Source organism: Cavia porcellus, unplaced genomic scaffold (assembly GCF_034190915.1).
Source record: "Cavia porcellus strain 051 isolate PalLab524CR breed Dunkin Hartley unplaced genomic scaffold, mCavPor4.1 scaffold_14, whole genome shotgun sequence".
In the NCBI taxonomy this organism is placed as follows: Eukaryota; Metazoa; Chordata; class Mammalia; order Rodentia; family Caviidae; genus Cavia; species Cavia porcellus.
This window is the reverse complement of record NW_026947497.1, coordinates 41,391,580-41,415,479: the sequence shown is the minus strand read 5'-3', so window position 1 is coordinate 41,415,479 and position 23,900 is coordinate 41,391,580. Positions and strand designations below refer to the sequence as shown.

Genomic DNA, 23,900 nt, shown 5'->3' with positions numbered 1-23,900 from the left:
CATGACCTTGCACTTGCCAGGCAGGCGCTTATGCCATTGAGCTAAATCCTCAGCCCCAAACTTATTTTATAAAGGAAAGAAAAGACCCAAATCTATGAGTTAGAAATGAAAAAAGTGAAATCACAATATATCCTGCCCAAATACACAAGATTAGAGTTAACTACTTTGAGAACTTGTACTCTAAAAAAATGGAAACTCAGAATAAAAAGATAGATTCCTAGATAAATATGAACTACCAAAGTTGAACCAAGAAGATATAACAATTTTAAATAAGACATTACCAGTCAGGGAAATTGAAGAAGTAATAAAAAAATTATCACGTAAGATAAGCCCAGATCCTGATGAATTCACTATTGGATTCTATAAGAACTTTAAAGAATATCTAACACCAATAATTCTCAAACTATTCAGTGATATAGAAAGGGAATCAGGGCTTCAAAGTCATTCCTAGAAGCCTTGATTCCAAAACCAGAAAAAGACCCAACCAAAAAAGAGAGTATCAGCCAATTCCTTGAATGAATATAGTGGTAAAAATCCTAAGATAATGGTGAACAAAATGCAACACATCAACAAAAAGAACACACATCATGACCAAGTAGTATTCATTCCAGAGATGCAGGAATGGCTTAATATACGTAACACACCACATAAATAGAAGAATGGATGAAACCGTATGATTGGCTCAATAAATGCAGAAAAAACATTAGACAGAATTCAGCATCCATTCATGAAGAAGAAGGAAGAGTAGGAAAAGGAGGGGGAGGGGCAGGTGGAGGGGAAGGGGGGGAGGGGGAGGGGGAGGAGGAGGAAGAGAAGAAGAAGAAGCCCTCAAGGGAATAGGAGCATGACCCATCTATGACAAACCCATGACCAACATCATATATAATAATGGTGAGAAGCTGCGAACTTTCCTTCTAAAATCAGATCAAGATTTGTCCACTGTCACCACTCTCCACAGTTCTCGAAATACTGCTTTGTGCTCTATTCCCCCAGGTCCGGTGTCCTAGGGCCATGAGAGTGTGCGGTCTGGAGTTAAGTCAACAGCCTGGCTTTGAAATACCAGTGTTAGTCCCTCTTGATGGATGTATTTAAAACTTTAATAAAAATACTCTTCGGGTTGTTGATGTGAGGTGCCTTACCTATTTGCACCGTGAGTTCTATTTTAGAGGAAACCAGTTCTCCACCTACTCCCGGTGACAGCTGGGGTAGACGGACTTTCTGCACCATGCTTCTCAAAAATCTAGGTCTTCGACTTGTGTTCGCAGCCACGTCCCGTCCACTCAGGCCCAGACCACTTTCTGCCGGCAGAGGAGCTCCAGGCAGAGGAGGAGCAGGAGGTAAGGAAAAGCGCCTCGGCTCTGTTCAGGGGCAAAGCCACCAAATAAGCGCTTGAGAGCCTCTGGCTGCAAAAAACCGGCCTGAGCGCTTGCGCCCTCTGGTGGACATCGTCGTTACAGTCCGGATCTGTGGAACTTTTGACTCTCCTATCCCCCCTGCAGCACCCAGTGCCAGGACTCGCTCAGGACTCCCAAGCAGGGCTGCACTTCCCAGAGCCCAGCTCTTGGGGCATTGCAGGAGGCAAGCAGTTCCTGTCCAGTTGAGATTTTCTCCTCGAAACTGAGGCTTGAACCAAAGGCCTATTGCCTTGAGGTATATCTCAGTAAAATTTTTGTATTTTGAGACAGATCTCAGACTTTAACAGTGCACCCAGAGAGGCCTGGCTATATCTGCCCCAGAAGAGGGGTTCCCCTGGGCTCTTCATGGCCCTGGCACCTTCCAGCCCTGTCACAGAGGGGTCTGGGGTGCTTCCTAGCAACGGGTGAGGTGCTAGACAGGCATCGGATTCTCCTGCTGTGCACTGCTCTGTGTTCTTTGGGAACTTTCGTGAGGCTGGGTTGTGTGGCTGGAGGGAAGATGACACAGGTAACTCAGAGCTGGCTGGGGTGCAGCTCCAGGATGGGGGCAGAACTTCTGTGGGGAGCAAGAAGGGGAGACAGGTTTCAAAGAGGAGAGAGGAGGGCGGACAGCCTTTCTCGGGCAGCACAGGCTGGATCCCCCAGCACAGGGAGCAGATGGACTCTGTAGAGCACATCTTGGGTGGCTTGACTCCTTTTGTCCTTCCAACAGCCAGGGACCACTCCCCTCTCCATTTTCCAGGCCAAGGAACTGAGACATAGAGAGGCTGAGTCCTGCATCTGGGTTTGCTGTGGCAGAGGTGGGATGGAAACTGACATTTCCAGATCTCTCACTGGGGACCAGTGAGCACATCTGTAAGATTCAGGCCTCAGGGAGACTGCGTGGAGGGGACCTCTCAGCCAGCTCTGCCTTCCAGCCCATACCCCGGGGAGGCCCATCATATTCTCGACTCCTTCACAGGGTGTTTGAGCCATTACCGACTCTCTTGGGTTCGGTCTGGGGTTTGGGCCTGCTGCTTAGCTTCTGTGCGCCTCACTTTTTCCATTTGGACTGAGCTGGTGGCCTCCCATTTCAGTGACCATCTTCAGGTATGGATTCTGATGCAGGAGCTGTCCCAAGCTTCTGATAGATAAGCAACCCTGAGGCAGGGCCAAGAATCTGCAGTTTTGCAAGGGGACACTAGGAGTTCTGATGTAGGGAGCTGCAGGGACACATTTGTTTCTAAGCAGCCCTAGAGGGGAGGGACCCCCACATTGAGTGTTGTATTGGAATCTCGTGCTCAGCTCTGATGAGTTTCTTTTGCCCAAATCCTCACCTCCTTGGAGATGATGTACAAGTCGCCTGCTACATCTGAGACGGAGAAGGTAGCCAAGAAGGGAGCATCATCTTGGTGTCCAGGATGCAGACCAGGAGCTCCAAGCTCACGGTTCATATCCAGGTGGATGTCTACAAGGTGGGCAGAGAGGCGAGGGGCAGACAGGGTGTCTGCTCCTGCTCTGCTCGTGGAAGCGCTGGTCAGGGGAAATGGCTCTGCGCATGATGACATTTATTGTCTGTTGGTTTGGTCTACTTGAGCACGGAGAAGGCAAGCAGGTCCATAGGTCCCCAGCTGTGGGGTCATGGGGCATGTGCTTATTCTCCATGTTGAGGGACTTCCCAGAGCAGCAAGATTCTCCATAACTAGCTCATTTCCAGCTGTTGGCCCATGCCAATACAGGGACACCCAAAAGCAAGACTAAGGGGGCCCTCAGCGTCCCCCTTGCCATCTTCCTGGCAGAAGCCCTGGCATTGGTCACTGAGTAACTCCTTGTGTGGTTTAGGGCTCTTCTCCCATCTGCTGCAGCCCACCTCCATCCTCCCAGCCCCAGCCAGTACCTGAAAGATGGGAGAGGTAAGTTAGAGTGTCCCAGGGGGCTGAGCCAGGAGCAGGCCGAGCCGAGGGGGCACTGGGGACTGACACTGAGGGTCTTCACACCGAGCGATACCCCCAGTCCTTTTTTTTATCTTTTGAGAATGGTCTAAGACATTAAGTTGCCCAGGTTGGCCTCAAGATTATGACCTGCCTGTCTCTGCCCCTTAGAGTGCTGGGAGTACAGCTAAGTGCCACCCTGCTGCTCAGAATTATTTTGGAGGCATATTTAAGTGATTGTAAAGATGACAGAAAAACATGCAGTAACTTGTAAGTCAAATCAAACGAATGTCTGTTTCCTTTTAATACTTACTAATCATGATTACACAAGACGCTGCACCCTGTTTATACTGACATAGGGCAAGTTTTCTTTTCTTAAGCCAGTGACGGTGTGGTCCAGACTGGCCTCAAACTCATGGCAACCCTTCCTGCCTCGGCCCCTTGTGCTGGGATTCCAGATGTGCACCACTATGCCTGTACAGGTCAACTACTTTAAATTAGATAGCTGACAACAATCCTCTCCTTTGTTTCAAATGCAGTAATTGATATGCTACATTTTACTTAGCTTAATTACATGGGCCTATAAAAAATTTTACATTTTACTTAATTACATGGGCCTATAAAAATTACCACTTATAGTGGCTGTGTGACAATATTTTCCCTATAAAATTGTCAAAGAAATGTTATTGCTATAGGCAGAAACTCAAGCACCAAGATAAGAAGCCATATCTGAAGTATTTTATTGTTCACATTTATCCTATTTGAGGTTAACACTACTTCATTTGACAGTTTAAAAATTATTCTGTAAACAAAATTAAAAATTACAGCAGCAACAGCTAAAAAAGAACACCGTGTATGATAAAGGAACATTCAGAATAAGCAAAGGAAATGTGAACATGATTGTGAATTCAACAATGAGACAAAAACCTTCCAGTGTCTGTAAAAGAATTAACAACCCAAAATCATAATCATAATTAAACAAAGAAGCAAGAATTCAAAGTGCAGGTGTGCTAGTTTTCATTTCCATATCCCTTCAGGAAATAGATAGAGCATACTATTCTTTCACATATATAAAGTGACAAGTTCTGTTTTAAAACATTTAGTTCCATTAGCTTGCAGAGTTTTTTTTTCAGTTTACATTATTTCTACATTGATTTCATGGGAAGATGGTCATATGTGATACACGGTATAATTTCTTCAATCTATGAAGAGTACAGAAACAGTAAAGTTCATTTTTAAGTTTTTTTTGCTTTATTTGTAATAAGTACCAAGAAGCTGAAAATCCCGTATCAGAAGCATCAGTACTTATACTCTTTCAAAAGCAAAACAACCAAGTCTATACCGAGTCCCCATCTACTCGAGGCCACATTCAGATCCTCCGTAACCAAAGATGCCTCCACTGGTGGGGACTTCTGGCCAGCTGACACAAAAGCTGAACGATCTTCGTGCAAAACTGGCCCGGAATTGGCCCCACTTGGTTAGATTTGAGTGTTATTCTGGCATTCCATAAAAATCACGTACATGTTCCTGTTTGGGACCCTAAATGTTTTCTCCTTAAATGAGAACTCGTGTTGATTGGATTTTTAAAGAGGGTTTTTATGAAGATATTTCAAATATTAAAAAAAAAAATACCTGTAAGACTTGCTGAAGTGTAATGGGATTTACCCCCACCGACCAAGCCTTTTACATCTAAAGACAGTTATTTGTGGCATCTCTCGTTCCTTTTGGCTCTAGTTGTATTTAAAAGCCCAAATACGTAAAACAGACAGCTGCCTTACTTAACGTTAAGCAGCATTAGGTTTTAAGACCACATATACAGCTCACAGCAAGATTAGTAAGTTCTAATACACACATATGATCACAGACAGACTCATCTTTTCCAGGGAAATTCACAGAATGAACTGCTCGCCGGTCGCCCTCCCCCAGCAGTGTGTGCTGAGCCTACATGGAGGTGTTTAAATAGTTTCCAACAGTTTTCATTGCATTCCATTATGAAAATGCTAGGCTTTGAGCCAGGTACGAATAAATATTTAATTTAAAAGGAAAAGAATCCCCAACACAGAGGAACATAAAAAAGCCCCCACCCCCTGCTCCTCCGCTCGCCCAAGCCCAGGGTCAGCCAGACAGGGCGGAGATCTCATAGTCACTGGCCGAGGTCATGGGCTTGCCCATCATGCGTGTGTTCTTGGCGCTGGTGATCCTGGCCATCATGCACACGGGCTTGTCAAAGTACTTCACCAGGGCAGGCTCCGTCAAGAGGGATGCCAGGAACTGCTCAAAGGTGATGGCCCAGTCCCGGTCCAGGCTGGTGCTGCGGGGCAGGGGTGCGGTGCCCTGGCCGCTGCGCACCAGGACCGTGTCTTCCCCAATGTCCTCGCAGTGCAGCTTGTCCTCCTCGTGGGAGCCGGCACTCAGCACCGAGTAAGAGGACATGGAGCTGTCGTCCTTGGTGTCATCGTCGGAGATCAGCATGGAGGAGCAGGCCCCATTGTCCCGAGGCGAGGAGTCCTCCAGCTTGATGTCCTCCATCTGTCCCCCGAGTGGGTGCTCCTCGCTGTCGGTTGGGGGTGGCTCGGGGGCCTCCAACCCATAAGGCTGGCCTGGCCCCTTCTTGGGGAAGAGTCCAGCTGTGATGGGCTGCCCACTGCCCACGCCTCCCGCCTCTCTGACGGGCTGTGCAATGAAGAGCTTGCCCACCTCCCCGATCTCCAGCAGGAGGCTGGTCACTGCCGCCGTGGCGTGGTACAGCTCCTGCTCGTTGGGGTCCTCGCTGAACATGTTGTACATAGTCTTGCACAGCTCGATGAACTGCCCCTGGGGAGCCATAAAGAGAACATGAGCACTTGCAGAGTAGAGGGGCAGGACTGAAAAGGCATTTTAATGAGGACTGCTAAGTTCGCCCCAGAAAGTCCTCAATAGAGGGTGGCTGGACATGGGTACAGTCTCTCTGCTCGTGCTTCCGTTTTTTGGGAGGTAGAGAATGGGATGGGATGTTGGGGCTTTCCTTTAGGATCTTTGAGCTGAGTTACCTGCTCAAACCTTTATATTTTAGTCTTTTAAAACTGTGACAGTGTCTCCCTACAATGCCCAGGCAGGACGAGAAATTGTGATGTTCCCACCTCAGCCTCCCAGAGTGCTGGGATTACACTCCCAACTTCCACTGGCAGAACGAGCGCACGCATAACCTTCCCAGACCCATCACCGAGAGTCAGGAAAGACTGCTACACTTTCCCTTCACTGCAGTAACTTCCGTGATGAAGAACCTAAAGGAAACCCCAGCCTCCTCTCTCTGGACCCTGCACACCCTCATCTCAGCTGGTCCCAGATGAGCTCCCAGCCCCCCTCCAGCACACAGTCCTTCACCCCGCGCAAGCCTGATCTGGGCATCTGTCAGCAAGTGGCCTTTTCATCCTGCGCTCCAGGCAGGTACATTGCTTTCCCCCTCATCACACTTTCGTTCTTTAAGGGAAGCCCAGTGAGTGGAACAGCACAGGATCACTTCCAAGTCCCTGAAGGCATTTCTAATGATTAGGACAAAACGCTGGGACTTGCAAACTTACCTTGTGGCTCTAACTTTCTCTGACGAGGTCACTTTCTTACAACTGAATATATTTTTAGTGTCTAAAGACATACATAAAATACATCCGAACAGAGAAATTGAATACCCCCCACAAAATTATCATTTTCTTTGAGGGGTCTTCATTCCACATTTGTGTGTGAACAAAAAACAAAAAAAACAAACAAAAAACAACAACAACAAAAAGCCAGCTACAAGCTTAGAAATGAATGAACTGAACTTACTTGATTCAGTTTGGGTAAATCCTTTGCATTCTTTGATTTACATTTATTTTCTGCAGTCCAGAATCTCAGATAATTTCGATTTTCTTGAGAATTTGCCTTCTTCCCTAAAACCCAAATGTCAAGAAATGTGGTGGCAGACCAAGAAATAAACAAGAAGGCAAAGGCAGAAGGGAGCGTCTGTACCTTTGTCCGACTTCAGACTCACTGTAACAAAGCCGTCGTCTGCGCTCTGCTTGCTCCTGCTGTCCAATCCAACAACTACCCAGAAATACGGAGAAGAAACAAAGGAAACGTTACCCAGCACAGCCATAGACTCAGCCTTTCTACCAGAAACCAGAAGAGCCTCTAGGTTAGCAGACAAAACGAGCCACACCAGCAGACCCGGTTATACTCAAACTCCGGAGAAACAATGAACATGTGTTTTTAGTATACATTGATCCCTAACATTGTAAAGAACGTATTCACACTAAGTAAATCTTTTTTAAAATCTGGAATTCAAATTTTATTGGATGTCCCCTATTTCTATGACAACCATTTCTCTAGACGAAAGGTGTCCCCAGATTTCCTTCTTGCATCTGGGGCTCAGGACACAATTAAAAGTTAAAGACAGGTGGTCACATATTCTTCCGAACTCAAAAATGGCGGGGTTGGCTGGCCCCAGGGAATGATTCCTCTCCCCTCCCTGCAACATCATCATCTTAACTTTGCATGTAGGTTCTGCAAAAACTCACTTTTATGACATTAAAATCTATTCTCTTAGAAGAAAGAAAAACAAATTTTTTTTGCTACAATATTATGTGCTACAAAGTCCTTCAAGATTTATGATTTGGAATTTCAAAAATTTTATTTTTGAGGAATTCACTTATGGCTGTTTTGTTTTTAAAACACTATACTAGGACATAGAAGGGCTTCAAAAGAGGGCAGTTGGTAGGGCTCGGTGCCCCACTCAGGTGACAGCTGGCAGAGAGCACTGCGGTCCTGCCTCAGCCACCCCAAGGTGGTGTTGCCAGATCAGCAGCCCCAGCAGACTGAGGACCATGCATTTTGTCACCGGGGAATTTTTCTCCACTCCTCTTGTTTTTGAGACAGGGTCTCACTGCGTACTTTGGGCTGGCCTTGAACTCACTACATAACCCATGCAGGGCTTGAACTTGAGATCTGGGATGATCTTCCTGCCTCAGCTGACCAACTGCTGGGATTACAGGCATGCACCTCCATCCCCAGCCCTCTCTCTCTTTTTTTTTTTTTAACTTTTTATCGGTACTGGGGATCGAACTCACGACCGCCTGCTTGCAAGGCAGGTGGTTATGCTGCTGAGCTAAATCCCCAGCCCCGCCCTCTCTTTTTAATATGAAAATGATTTAGGAAACAAGTAGATATCCACATATATTTAATGCAAAGTAAGTCCATGCAGTGGTTATTATATAAATCTTTAAAAACCATGCTTTCAAAGGCTTTTTAATGACATTCACATTTTCACTGGATTTTCAAATGCAAAAAAAAGGGATATTAAATAACATACACACCAAGTTTTAGAGATTGACATTTAAAAAACAAAAATTGTATAGTTGGATTCCACTTTTATGTGTATGTGTGCACACACAATTACATGTATTGCATAAAACACTGAAAATAAGTATTTCAAGGTATTAGTAAACAGTTACCTTTGTATGGTTATGCTCTGAAGACAACTTTAGCTTATCCATCATAGGGAACTTGTACCTGTACATAACACATCTTAAATCTTCTTTTCCCATTCCCCTCTCCTCCCTTTAACTTTTTCCCCTCCATATTTATAAAAGATGGTTTTCATTTTTTTCCTTCAAAAAAAAAAAATAGGAGTAAAAATATAAAAAAAAGCTCTTCTCAGCTAATGGCCTGTCCAGAACTCTGACACTGAGTTGGACTTGGCCTTGAGTTGCAGCTTGATACAGAGCAGGGACTGAGGGAAGTGCTGCCTTCTGACAGCAAGCCCAGCTGCCGGGCTGCAGAGCTGTTCCCCAGAAGCCTGACCTAGCAGGGAGAGCAGCGCACAATACTGCACAGAGTGGGCTTTTCCTGACCCAGCAGGGCACTGTTCATGGCCCGCGATGGCCCCTTCAGAGGGCGGAGGCTCCTGCTCCCCGATAGCTGCCAAAGCCCAAAAATCCAAAAGGAAAGTAACTGAGTAATGGGCCGTGTCCACATCCTTCTGGGTTGACTGGCAGTGGAGGAGCCTTTTTCCAGGAACAGAGGGCCCTGCAGAAGGTAAGTACAGAAGCCGTGGTGAGAAAGGTCGCCTACCATGTGTGCATTCTGGGGTGATGTCTTCGAAGAAGTACTGAGTGGCTTCAAAAGCAGAATCCGGCTCGTCTTGATCAGAGGACGGCTCTGGAAAAGGAGCAAACCTAATTCTCATCCTGGTGTTGCTACGACTCCATGAAATGAGACAGAGAACGAAAAACTACAATTACAAAAGCGGAGTGAGGCCACATCACTGGGGTGCCACGAAGGCTGCTGTCTCTAACATGTTGGCAAGGGCTGTCGCTCCATTTCTTTTTTTTTTTTTTTTTTTTTTTTGTCTTTTTCCTTTTTACCGGTACCAGGGATCGAACTCACGACTGCCTGCTTGCACGGCAGGCGCTTATGTCGCTGAGCTAAATCTCCAGCCCCTGTTGCTCCATTTCTAACTGCATCTTCCCTTTAAAAAAATGACACACGAGCGTCTCTTCACATCTTTCTTGTTATGGAGAAGTTCCCAAATTCTTTCAATAATACTTTATGAACCAATTTCAGGGCACTGCTATATAGAAAATCCCCTAGCCTGCAATTTTGCCATGTCTGTAGTATCAATTTCCCCTTTTTCTTTTTTTAAATCGGTACCAGGGATTGAACTCACAACCACGCACTTGCAAGGCAGGCGCTTATGTCATTGAGCTAAGGCCCCAGCCCCGCTTTTTATTTTCTTAGTATTTTCTGTGTACATCCCAGCAGAGACTAGTCTTGTGCCAAGCAGAACTGGAAACCTCACCACCTGCTCTTGCACTGTGAAAAGGGCTCCCCTAAAACCAGGCTTAATTTTTGCACCCCACATGAGACCCAGTGCTCTCTGTTCTTCCTCTGGCAGTCGCCTGTGCTGTCTTCTACGATTTGAGACAGGTGAATGATCACTGAACCACGCACATGCTGATTCAGGAACTTACACGGGCTGTCCTTAGTGACCAATGAATGGGCTCGTAGATCAGAGAGGCAAACAGGTCACACTGAGAAAGGGATTTTGTGCCGGGTCCCGGCTGCCGTACATGGGCTGCTCTGTGTGGCTCACTTACCTGGTAAGACATGCATTTTGTACAGGAGTTTGAGCTTCTCTGTGAGGTCTCCATGGCACGCAGCACCTAGAAGTGACAGGAAGCACCAGTGTGCCATGCTGTGTGTGGCAGCAGTCCCTTGAGCCCTAACACCTCCTTGAAAAGTCTACTTGTTACAAACTGGAACCAAGGTACTGCATAACCAAAGGCCTGGCCAGGGCATATTGGGCTTAGGAGCTTTGGAGTCAGGGCGTGCAGTTTCAAATCCTGTGTACTTACTATGTGCCGTAGAAGAGTGAGCTTCTAAAAGGCTCAGTTTCCCCTCTTTGAGGTGGGGTGATAGTGGAAGACTCTGATCTTAACACCAGGACCCCATGAAACTTCGGGACCATGCATGTTAATCCGCATAAAGAAGATAGGATGGGGCCAGCACATAACAAGCTAGGGTTAGTACTGAGGGAGGTCATGGAATCAGGAGTCAGCCTCTGAAATAACGAGAGTTCAACACAAACTCCAAACATCTCTGAGTCTGCTTCAAATTACTCATTTTAGAAACTGCTTTTTAAGTTTTTAAGTTCTAAGTGTTTTCATGGATTTGAATCTATCTACATTTTATCATCACAACTTCAATCAAAAGAATCCTGTCACTTTTTCCTGAAATCAGAAAAATGCTTTGTAAAAATATACCCTCAGAGTACTTAAAGATGAACTGGATTTGGAAAAAAAGGAAAAGAGGACTCACAGAATCTGGGCCGGAAGGGACTTCACAGGCTATCTCGTCTGGGCTCTGTTTAGCATAGGGCTCACCTCTGTCACCCTCCTGAGAGGGCAGGCTAGCATCTCCTAACCTCTCTCAAAGACACGGACCCATCCAAGCAAGAAGCAGCCCATCCCAATGAATTCTTACCAAGAGTTCTCCTATAATTTTTATTTAGTCCAAAGATCCTTAACCCGGGGCCTCAACTTTACAAAGTTCATTAACCCCATAAAAAGCAGCATTTTGTAATTACGTGCCTATGCTGTTTCCTAGGAAGCAAATGTCACAGTTCTTATCAGTGCTCAAAGAATCCACAACTGCAAAACGGTTTAGGACCATGCGTTTCTCCTCTCTTCAACCCTTTAAAGCCACACAGAACAGGCCTTTGCTTCTCCTGGAAGCAAATGCAGGTATCCAGACAGGCTGCTCTCTGGAAGCAAATGCAGGTATCCAGACAGGCTGCTCTCCCTCCAGGGCAAGGCTATCCTCCCAGGTGACACATCTCCAAACTGCTGACTTCCTTGTATTTCTGGTCTGTGTGGGCTACACTTCTCTTATCTCTGAAGTGAATTCTAAATCAGTATCTCTCTGGATAGGGTTCTAGAAGAAAATCTCTTTTGCTGTCTCAGTGTGGTAAGCTTCTGAGACAGACAGACAGACCTCACTTACATCCTGGGCACAGCACATACTCACTCTGTCTCTTAGTTCAGTTAATAACAGACCTTTGAAGATCAGTATAAAGTAGCATATGCCTGTAATCTCAGCACTTGGGAGGCCGAGGCAGTAGAATTTTCTTGAGGTTGAGGCCGGCATGAATGACATACCAAGACCCTATCTCAACCCCTACCCCTCAAAGATGATGTTTATTGGCTGAAAATTAATGCGTCCACCAGTTACCTAACTTTCTGAATTTTCATTCCTTGAGCTGAAAACAGGAACAGTAATAGCAAGCAGTTAGTTTGTGCTGTGGTGTGAATTCTTGTGTTCCCCTGAAAGTCCTCCAGCAAAACTGCCTCCACTGCCATGCGACGACCCTGCAAGGCGGCCTTTGGGAGCTGATGAAGTCATGAGGACTCTGACCAATGTAATCATCGTCCTCACAGAAGGCTGTTTGCTTTTCTACCGCACGAGGGCGCAGAAAAGGAGCAGTCTATGGGGACAGAGCCTGGACAGAAGCTGTGTCTGCCGCACCTGCTTTGATCCTAGACTCTCTGATTCCAAAGCTATGAGGGAATAAAATTCTGCTGTTTATAAGTTCTCTCATCTACAGGAAACTAGGACAATTACTGTAACTAAGACAAGTGCTGGAATTAAAACAAGTACTCAAGCGTGACAGTACCGCGTCATCCTAGCTGCCTGGATTTAAACACAGGGTGCGTAGCTGTACGCATTTAGTCAATCAAATGCACCCGAGTCTCCAGGGCAGCACCTGACAGCGTGACTGCTGCGAGAGTGCTAGCGGTCACCTCTGTGACTTCAAGGCAGCTGTTCATATGCAGGGATCCCTACAAGCTCAAAAGCAGCAGCACAGGCCCTGATCTTGCTGCAGCCTAGTCTGTGACCCACCTCGAAGCAAGGACAGGTACTCGGCACTCTTACAGCTTTTCAACCCAAGAAGAGCTCCCTGTCTTAGAGACGTTCACTTCCTTCAACCTTCGTACGATTAAGGGTGCTCTTCAGAATCAGCACCGGCCCTGCGCCTCACCTTTTCTCTTTCCTCAGCACGTCATTTAAAGTATATGGTCCAGGTTGGGGATACAGCTCAGCAGGACAAGAGTCTGGCTGGCAAGTGCAAGGTTGTGAGTTCAATTCTCGGTATCAAAATAAAAAGCATATAATCCAGAGATAGACTGGTACAATGAAGAATAAAAAGGCATTCGTTTTGCCAGCATGACATAATGCTTGCTACCTGTATGACCTCATGTCAGATGGACCGACTGTACTACAAATGTCTACTACAAACAGAAGAGAAGTCCAGTGAGAATACAGGGCCATAAACAAACTGGGTGGTGAGGTGGACTGGCGGGGACGGGTGTGCGTGCGAGCTGGTGATGGATCTTCCTTCATCCCAGGAAATGGAGAGCCTTTAAAGGCTTCCCCGTCACCGCAGGACTGTGGTCCTGAAGGCAGCACTGAGGAGCCCGGGTTATCGCCCCATCATCCCTTTCTAGATTCACATGCAGTGTGAGAGGACATCCTTACTCAGCCCAGAGACGAACTCTCGGAAGTTGATCAGGGAGTCCCCATTTTCATCTAACAGCTGGAACAGGCGGGAGGCCAGCACGTCAGAGTGAGCACCACAGGCCCAGGGGAAGAGCAGCGTGAACATGCCCTTGAACTGCTCGAAGTCGATGCGGTACTGCTCCAGGTAGGGCAGGCTGGGGTCGTGCCGGTCTAGCGCGTTGCTGCTCCCACCCCAGTAGCAGCTGGTGAGATGTTCTGCCTGGAAAAGGCCAAACATAAGGATCAGTATCTGCTGTCCCTGGCCCCGAGCAGACACAGTATCACAGTCACGCAGTCTGTAAGTGTGTGGTCTTCCGGCTCCACACATCTGTGAATAGTGCTAGAAAAGCCACTCTATGGGAACCACTGAGGTGAGAAGAGAGATCTGGAATCAGCAAGCAGAAGCCAGGCAGCCTCTGAGTCACTGGTGGAGTCGCAGGAGGTCCTGCGACTCCAGGAGAGGTACTTCCCACTTTAGGAAGACTACGGGGATAAACATATCTTTCTCCTTTGCTTACAGATACTGAGAAGGTTGTGAATCTGGGGACTTCAGTTCTACTCTCAGAAGTAGAAAAGAAGACCACTGTCTCTAAAGCAATCACCACAGACTGTTGGAAACTGCAGCTAATCAGCTAACAAAGAGGAGCTGGAGGAGGGAAGCAGCTGGCTTATGGGCAGTGCAGCCGGGCAGAGGAAAGGGGTTGGTGCCCAGGTTCCCCTGGGCTGTGTTCCTGGCTGCTGGGAGGAAGCAATGGGCTATCCCAGGGAGGACTGGGGGAGATCACAGTGGCCTGCAGTTCAGAAGCCTTTTCTGATCCAGCCATGAGGGGAGCCAGGCAAGCCTTGGGGAGAGTTGAGAAGAGTTTCACAGAACACTTCCTCCTTAACTAAGCACCCAAGTTACTGAGCCAGGCCCAGACACCAAGCTCATGATCGTCAGAAGAAAGCAGACCATACAGATCCTCTCCCCTGTTCTCTGCTGAGACTCCACAAACCACCCTTGGCGTTTTAGGCCAGACATCGAAACAGAAGGACCAAGTTGGAAAGAATCTAAGAAAAACTAGACGAAGGGGCTCTGAATGGTATTTCCCATCAAATCTACTTCAGTGCAGCCTTTCACCTTTCCCCCAGGTTTTACGGCTAAGTCCAAGCAGTAAGCTTCCTGGGAGAAAAGCTGCATCATTCCTTTGTATTAGCACGAAAGCACTCAGAAACTAGCACAGCAGTGACTCAGTAAGTGTTTGTGAAAATTAATTAAAGCCATTTCCAGTGCTCTGAGCAGAAAAGAAAGCATCCCTGGCTGAAGTTGTTTTGGTCCCTGGTACCACAGACCCTCTCCTCCCTGTCTCTGGTACCAACCAACACCTCAGAGTCCCTTGTAAGAAAAGCTTGCTTTCTTTAGGCATGGGCTTGGGGTTCAAATGACACACTGGGTTGCTGATTGCAGGCGTGCCGAGGGGTCTAGGTACGACAGGGTTTTGGTGATCTCAGGACCCGGCACTTCTGTGTGAACAGCCCTGCACCTCCTCTGCCCTCCTTCAGGGGCCCTGCAAGTTCCACCTCCTCTTTGTACCACCACGGCCCTTTGTCTGCTTATGGCCTTGCTGCCCCAGGGCCACTCCTGATTCTGAATAAATGCCCAGCATTCTGGCACAAGTCCTCAAGCCCCGAGAAGCAGATGCTTCTAATCTCTAGCATCCTCCTAAAAGCCAATGCCAGTTACCTCATTATTTTTCCTTTTGGAAACAGAAGGACCACTTCGTTATAAGCAACCATCTCACAGACCCGGAGCATTAGCTACAGATGATCAACAGGCACGGATGCAGGAGTGCTGAGCTGGACAGTGACGTCACCCTCAGGGGTCGAAAAGGGACTGGGGGTGGAGAGGAAGCTGCGGCCCATCTGCTGGTGTGGCTGCTCCTGGCACACAATGCACATCCCTAACCAGCTGAGGAAGCCAGGGTGCTTCAGCCTCTTCCAGCCTCTGTGTCCTCATCATAAGGACGAAAGGACTACACCGCATTGATAACTGATCACTAATTTATCAATTCAACACACTAGGAAGTGAACTGTACTAGGTTCCAGTGAGACACAAATAAGGTCGTGGTGCCCTCTAGTGGCAGCCAGGTCTGTCGGACTATTCATGAGAATCCCTGCAGCCAAACTCTCAGTCTGCAGGAACTAGAGTTCCTTCTTGATCAGACTTTTGTCCTTTATTGTTTTCCCCTATACGATCTTTGCATTGTTCAAAATGGGCAAATTTAGTTTTGGCAGTAATTACTGTCATAAAATCTGTGCTTACATCAAAGACATCTTTTAAAAATTTCCCCATCCATTGTTACATTTCAGTCCATGAGGTTGACAATGACAAAATGGAGAAAATATTTTTTCTAGGAGCGGGGTATGGTGGTGCATGTTTGCAATCCCAGGACTCTGGGGTTCCAGCCCAGGTGGGGCACGTAAGTGTTCTCACAAGACCCTATCTCACAATTAAAAAAAAAAAATTTTTTTTTTAAAGGGCCAGGGATGTAGCTCAGTGTGAAGGCCCTGGACTCAGTACCTGGTTTCGAAAAAAACATGTTAGAAGAAAGAAATTTTGCATTCTTTAGTTGCTAGATAATCTTATCACAGACCAAACCCGATGGGAGTTCAATTTTAAAATGGAAAGCACAGAAATGTAACCTATGTTTTATTCCTTAGACATTTAAAAAGCTTTACTTTTAGCTATATATTATTTTTTCTTAAAAGTCACTTTATAGCTTAATACAGGGAAATATGTAGCATAAAAATTTCAGGCAGAATTGAAACGTGGTTATAACTGTCCTAATGAATTTTAGAAAGCAATAATCTATTTTCTTAGGTTCAGGAAAAGAACTATAATATTATCTGGAGACAAAGACAGATAAAACATCAGCGTAAATTTAGTGACAAGGAATCTGTTTACTTTCACACTAAGTGATCCAGTTTTGTACCTTTGATTCCCTGGCTTAACAGACAGAACACTAAATTATTAAAGTGAACTTTTTTATTCATTTGAGAGGATGTGTGATTCCTTTGAAACTCACCTTGAAAAGAGCATACAGTTCCTCCAGCTCATCAATGGTAAAGGAAGTCTCGGTCACAATGGTTCGTACCTATCAAAGAAATGAGCACAATGAAATTTCACATACTCAAAAAATACCGTGCTGGGAAAGTCCTTAATTTTCTTCTTTCAAGTTGTTATCAATTCTGTCAAGTGGGAATGCGTGAGCCAGCAGGAGAGAGACCAGGAATGGAGAAAAAAGGGCCCCGCTGTGTGTCAAAGGACTTACCACGTTGCGTTTTGTGGTATCCTCCAGGGTCTGGATGACTTTCAGTCTCTGTTTGAATCTCATTTGCTCAATTAAGTCTGCCCGAATAGTGCCAAATTTCTGGGGGAAGAAAAGGTAATATTTCTAGAAAAATCTGCTAAGGCATACAGTGTCCTGTATTGTCTGCAGAGAGGTGGAAGCATTCTTCATGTACATGTCACCCACAGTTTGCCAGATGACAGGCAACCGAAATGACATTTGGATTTACTTTTTTAAAGCCATGTAGGGACCGCAAATAAGTATCTGTATATCCTCATGCATTTCAGTAGCAGAACTGAACTGTAAAAGCAAATGTGTCTTCCTGAAGATAGTAGTCATTAAGAAGAAAGTTTAAATCACGCTACCTGTGTATGAAAATAAAAACTCTTTAAAGGGAGAGTTGTTGTGACAAAAAGGAAGCTAATTACTAGACTTGGTGGTTGGAAGAAATGTTTATGTGAGGCTTCCCATTCCTTCTGTTGCATTCATTTATCTGTCTGGTTCAGAAATCCAAGCTGTTATGCAGGGTGGGAGATGCTGTGAGCTAAGACATCTCTTCAATCTCTGAAAGACACAGTGTCTTGGTTACTTTTCTCTCGCTGCTGATGCCCAAAAATTAGGAAAGGGAAGGTTTATCTAGCTTACAGTTTTATGGAGGTTTCAGTCCATAATCAGCTGGTTTCAAAACGGGGTGGCGTGGCTGAGGCCAGCCATTCAAGGAGGCCACAAACAGCAAAAGAGACAGACACGCCTCCTTCCCGCCTGTTACACTGCATGCTGGTTCCACGCCTGGGTGAGTGTAGCACTCACACCACAGATCCAAGTGCCAGACAATGAACCAACCAGGAATGCCAGACTCAGCTGTGTCCATGATTGCATGAGACTTGGGGGGTGTGCGTCTGACATAAACGATGACACACAGCATCATCTGTGTGGTAGGTAAACTAAACTTCAAAAGCCAACTGAATCTATTTGTAGGCACAGAAGGAACATGGAAGGCTTTAAATCTCTTAATGATACAAAATAGAAACCAACAGCTTACTGGAAGCTTCCCACGGAAGTAATGACTGCAATGAGTAAAAACATTTACAGGATAAAGGAAAGGTGACAGATAGTACAAGCATTGACAAGAAGGTGCAACCGAGCTCGACTACCAATGGGTATAACCATTTTGAAAGTCTGTCTAGCAGCATCTGTAACATCTGAATCTGTGTGTTTCTAATTATGTACTGATCCTAAGTATGTACACCCTAAAGAAACTATGTATCATTCCTAAGTATGTACATCCTAACGAAAAGTATGTATGATTTGGAAGTACATGTAGGCTTTGAGATTGTATCCTGAGTGACAGGCAAAGCCACAGAGTTCTATACAAAGGAAATACACCTGACTCTGGTTCGGAAGGACCATTCCGACCAATACTTCATGTCTCTGATTTGCTGCACAGCACAGTGGGGGCTCCGTAAAAGGGCTAGGTTGCTAGATTCCACAAACAGAAACAGGAAATATAAATTATCAGATTAAATTCAAATTTCAGAGAAACACAAGAAAGATCCAGCCAATAGTCTTGTATTTTACCCGACAACCTGTAACCAGCACGGCTGTTAGAGTGGTCCATGTGGTGGACTCTGAACCGTCATGTTCCTCAAGTTGGAAGTTACAGCTGAAAGCCAGGCCTTCTAGCACTTTTTACTGTCTTCTTGCTTTAGAAGGACGAATCAGGGAGTTGAGCTTTGACATTCACAATCCTTTCTAATGGTCAGAACAAGAGTACAAGGACATCTCTGACCCTGGCCAGCTGACTCTCCTCCAGGAATGCAGAGCGTGGGTCTGGACCTAACAAAGAGCTGGGCGAGGTGGTGCACACCTGGAATCTACTGGGAGATGCTGAGGCAGAAGGTCAAGCGTGTGGCCAGCCTTGTCTCAAAACATAAAAAGGGCTGGAAATGTAACTCAGTGAATTTGATCCTTTTAAAAACAAACTAACCCCAACAAAGCCCAACAAAACCAAGTTTTAGGGGAGAAACTTCCTATCTCTAGAGAAGTGCTTTTTAAGTTCTGAATCAGCTTCTTTTCAATGAGAGACCCCTTATTGTTTTTTTTTTTTTTTTTTTTATTTAAGAGGAAAAAGAGAAAAACACAAAACAAACCAAAGCGGCGTAAGGGTACACGCAATACAGAACTACAAAACAAAACAAAACAAAACAAAACAAAAAAACATAACAGTAAGAAATTACCTGCTAGTAGATTACACACTATCTTCTTGAAAATAGTTCCTCAAATCACAGTATCAAAGAACACAAGGTGGACATTCAAACAGGGAGACTGCAAACAGCTGTGTTCAATGTTCCAAAAACATTGATAAAGTCAGCTATTTAACACCCCCAAACACACTTGCTGTTATATCCGTTAGAGCTCTTTTTCTTTTTTTTTTTTTCCCTCTCTTTTTTACAACAAAATTTACACATCTTGGATTTTATTACTCCTTAGTGCTTATTACTTTCTTTGGGGGGGGGGGGAAGAATACAGTCAAATATGGCAAAACAAAGCTGTCAGTCAATACCAAGGATAGACATAGCACATGGTGTAGAACAGAGTACAAGTTTATCAACAATGGTTATCAACGTTGTCCCTTGTTTCCTTAAAAAGAATTGTCTATCTTATTAGATATTATAAAGTTGGACAAAACAGTAGAGAACAAGACCAATAAAACTTAGGCATTGTAAACATTACAGGACTTCCAAAGAAGACAATAGTCAAACCAGAATGGGTATCTTAGTGAATCTTATTGTCTTCAAAGTAGTTGCCTATGTCTTCAAACTTGATACTATCATATAGAATGGAACAGAGTCTAATCAGTCAAAACAAGATCGTGGGAGTACTACAGGACTTCAAAACAAGTTAATAGGAAATCAAAAAGAGTTACTATTTATATATCCTAATTTTTTTTTGAATTTTTTCTTTAATTAAGACAAACATAAGAAATGACTAAATAATTTTTTTTTGAAACAATAAGGGGGAGATTGAGATAAAACAGGACATAACAATATAACAATAGAGGTCACAGCATGACTGTTTCAACAACCTAGTACTTCACCATCTTATAACCTGACTTAATAGTAGTTACCATAGTGTCTTTTTCCTTGAAATATTTGGATAAAACTTCATATACTCTAGCTTCAAATATTTTCATATCAAGAAGCCCAGAATAAAGCCTTCCTAATTAATGAGTGAAAACTTTATAAGGCTTCAAGGCCACCTAATGGGGAATCATGATTACCACATATTTTTATATATTTGAATCATTATTTACATTAGGGAAACTATTCGGTATTCACACATGCGAGATTGATTTATTTCACTAATGAGTATGGTCTCAAGCTGCGCCCATTTATTGATAAATATCTCAATGTGATCCTTCTTTATAGCTGAATAATACTCCGTTTAGTTTCACTGAACAACCTAATTCGCCAGTTGCCATTAGCGATTAAGAACCATCACAATTAACTCACTTTAGGTTTAAACCTGTGACTGAGAAAGAAAAACTCCTAAGGAAGGTAAGACTTTTTTGGAGCCCTACAGAAACACTGTTGAATGCCCTGTGAAATACGAGGCACAATCACAATACATTGTGAATACTGGAATTTTAAAAAATTATCACAGCAAAAGAAACTGCCATATCAAATGTCAGTATGTCCCTCCTCACTTCGAACACAGTTACCGTTCTTGATACTTTCTGAGCAGTTCTGGAAGTCCTCTTTCGGGTGGGTGTCGCTACAAGGTGTGACCAACACACAGTGAATGCTGCTGCTGACCCACTCAAAGGAAAGGCAGGCTTGCAAAAACATCACAGTGAGTCCGCATCAGCTCACTCACCTGTGAGTGATCTGGCACCATGTGACTTCTGGCCCTTCTCCAAAGTCAGAATGACCGTGCAAGGTAAACGTTTCAATATACTCAGGATACTGAGGCAGCCGTGACAACCCAACTGAAGAAAGAATTAATGGAAGAGACTTCCAGAATTGCTTCAGAAAGTGGCAAGAAAGTTGGGAAAAGTGCTTCGAAGCCAACAGGGACTAATTTTGAGGGGGATTAGTAGGAATGCATCTTTCACTATAATATTTTTTAAATTACCATATTTTTCCACTTAGGTACCTAATGATGGATTGTGTTTACTTCAAACTAGGCCATAAGATGCCTGTGATCAGTAAGAAACGTGAGCAAGAGAGAGAAGGAAATGACATTTTATTGCACCTACAACGGTCAAGGACATTCAAATGCTATCTCATTTGCTCCTTACAATGACCTCAGTGAGTTGCAACTGCTGCCTGCACTTAACAAAAGAGAAAACCGAGGCCTTGTGGGGTTAAATAAGCCCCTCAAGGGTCCCCTGAGGCCACACAGTAACTTCCCAGCTCCACTGCCTACACTCTGTCAAAGGCACCGCGTTCTTCCTCATCCCTAAGGAGAACAGGACAAATTTTGGAGCTAGGCTAAATTTAACTTAAATTCTTATTCTCTTTCTAGCTGGCTGTAAGACGGAGCAACCTCATAGAGCCTGTGAACCTCAGTTTCTTCTGTAAAACGAGACTCCAAAGCTGTGCTTACAAAATTGCTGTTATGAGACAAAGATACACTGACCTCTAGGAGTACTGACAGCAATAGCTACTGTTCATGTCGGTTTGCTGCTAAAGAAAAGCACTGTTTTCTCTGTGTTTAACTCACAGGCATTCCTCAAGTAGAAACCACTGTAGAACTACTCCCTGGCCAGGCCTCTGCCTCTTGCCATGGCAGAAAACAATGACCCCACCATTGGTGCCCTGAACTAAGATGCAAAGCAAGCACCCTGAGATCCTGCCTGGGTACGTCTGGAGGCCAATGTGAGCTATGAGAACAATACAGGAATGCCTCCACCCACCCTTTTGGAGGGGCTCTCACACAATGAAATGCTAAAACTACAGTGAACAAAAACCACTTGTCTATCCTGCAGCCAACATCTCCCATTCCCTTGGCAAAGGCAAAGACCTGGGTACGCCATGGCCTTCTATACGCAAGCCAAGTGCTCCAGCTGCCCAGTTTCCCGAGGTCCCCCCACCCCCGCCCCGTTCCCACTGCTCCACGCCCCGAGTGCCTTCTGCTTTGAGGCTCAACTAGAAAGTCACGTGATCTGTGCCATCGTCCACAGCACCACCCTTGACTATGCACCAATCATGTCAAGCTGGGCCTCTGAACAGTAAACGTGTTCTTGACAGCTAGGCACTGACAGGGTGCACAACTAGCTCGACTTCTGTCAATGTGTATTTTAACCTTCAAATGGGCAAATATCTTCCTGCCAGGGCTATCTGCAAGCAACCAGCACCCTGCTTGTAGCATGGCAGGCTCCCAGTGTCTGGCAGCCATTGCAGTTAGCATCAGTGAGCCAGACCTGCAACGCCTAACTCTTCCGTCTGTCCTTCGCACGCACCAGGCTTAGAGTCCTACGACCATGCTTCCTGCTTGCTCAGCACTTCTCAGACTCAGGCCAAACAGCCATGCACTGCTCTGAGGTCTACAAGGGCCTCTGTGTCTCCCAGGAGGGCAGCCAGGTCTGTAAGTGACACTTTCAGGCTCTTTGTCCTCTTCTGTTTAACTCCATCAAACACGCAGAGGTTCAGTTCGCGCACCCACCGAGAACAAAGCTGTGTCCTCACGCCCTCCCAAGGTTCCTCCCGCCAGGGGCTGGAGAGGACAGGAAATCAGACTGCACCCCCGAGGCACTTATGAAGTGCAGCTCTCCTGTCTTCTCCCCAGCCCGATCCGCGTATCAGCCGTCAGCGCCCTGGGGAAGCCAGGCCCGAGCATGAGAGATGAATGCACTTTCCGTATTTCTTACTTTTCAATTTTCACGACTAATTATCCCAAAGAGCAGAAGGAAATGTGTTTTATGCCCCAGAACACTCAGATTCCTCATCTTAGCCCCAGATCCAATTATTCTTGGCCTTGGTGATCAGGGGACCACTTTTGCAAGTTGGGCAGCGATGCTTGGCTTTTACTTGGCACCAGAAATCTCATAGGGATCTTAAACAAACAAACAAAACCAAAAAACCAACAAAAAAACATATATATTTAAGACTCTGGCTAGAAATTCAGATTTAATTGATCAGGAAGGGTGAATTTTTTCTTTGAAAGTTGTATTTTTAAAGGCTTGCCTTTTTAACTTTCAAAAAATGATGCAATGCACACGGGTAGGATTGAGAACCAAAAAATATGATGGTTAGGCAGGAGGAGAGAAGGTAGGGAGGCACACGGGGTGCGTGTTAAGTTCTTCTGTTTGATATAATCAGTGCAATGACATCAAGCAGAGAAGATAAAGGCCAGGTGACACAGGCAGTGACATACACAAGAGGGTTCTTCCCAGGTGGAGGAAGGAAGCTGCTGCAGTGTCCTGAGGCTGGATGTCTGGCAGTCTCAGGTCCTTTGTTAGGAATCAGCCAGACAAGACATTAGCCCCTGGGTCAGCAGCCCCTGGGCTTGTCTCAAAAAATCAAAAAGAAATACTTTCCCATTAAAAATGGGCCAAAAGGGCTGAGGGTTTAGTTTAGTGGCACAAGCACCTGCCTTAGCAAGCGTGAGGTTGTGAGTTCAATCCCTGGTACCAAAAAAAAAAAAAAAAAAAAAAAAAGGCCAAGTGCCAACCTCAGCATGATTACTGTATCTGCTGTGGAGGATAAAACTGAGATTCCACATTCTAAGCTTTACTGCTTGTCCAGAATTCTTTTTTAACAATAAAAGTTTAAGGGATCCCTTCAGAAAAACAATCCACATGTACAAAAACTACCACTGACCATCTCACTGGCTCATTTTCTGAAAGATCAAGTTGTTGAGATTTTTTAAAAATACTACCCAATATTCCTGGGGCAGCGATTTTTAAAAAATGTATAAGGGTAATAACCAATTGTGAAGAGAGTGAAGTGAAACAGCACTTTGTAATCACTAAAGGTGAAAATACAATTTGGGACTCTACAGAAAGTGAACAGTGTATGCCAGGAGCCATTCACACTTTTTGCTGCGAATTTGTTTCTAAGATCCTAGAGATGTGGTATCTACGTATAAGTTCATCATAGAATATGATACTTGTAAATTTGGAAGAAATTAGAGTAACTGTCCAAGAAAAGGGGGTCAGTAAAATAAATTTTGCT

The 23,900-nt window shown here is 45.1% G+C and overlaps 1 protein-coding gene across 1 annotated transcript in view; it reads right to left on the bottom strand.

Annotated features, from left to right (window-relative positions):
* Positions 1–4,041: 4,041 nt before the first annotated feature.
* The window catches only part of Tbc1d9 (TBC1 domain family member 9), a 109,849-nt gene continuing 89,990 nt past the window's right edge, over positions 4,042–23,900 (bottom strand). The window contains exons 14-21 of the mRNA XM_063260837.1: positions 16,705–16,803; positions 16,459–16,527; positions 13,373–13,613; positions 10,435–10,500; positions 9,410–9,496; positions 7,310–7,384; positions 7,127–7,230; positions 4,042–6,139 (exon numbers count right to left, since the gene is read on the bottom strand). Of these exons, the coding sequence (XP_063116907.1) occupies positions 5,441–6,139; positions 7,127–7,230; positions 7,310–7,384; positions 9,410–9,496; positions 10,435–10,500; positions 13,373–13,613; positions 16,459–16,527; positions 16,705–16,803 (1,440 nt within the window). The 3' untranslated portion in view covers positions 4,042–5,440. The remainder of the gene's footprint in view (positions 6,140–7,126; positions 7,231–7,309; positions 7,385–9,409; positions 9,497–10,434; positions 10,501–13,372; positions 13,614–16,458; positions 16,528–16,704; positions 16,804–23,900) is intronic.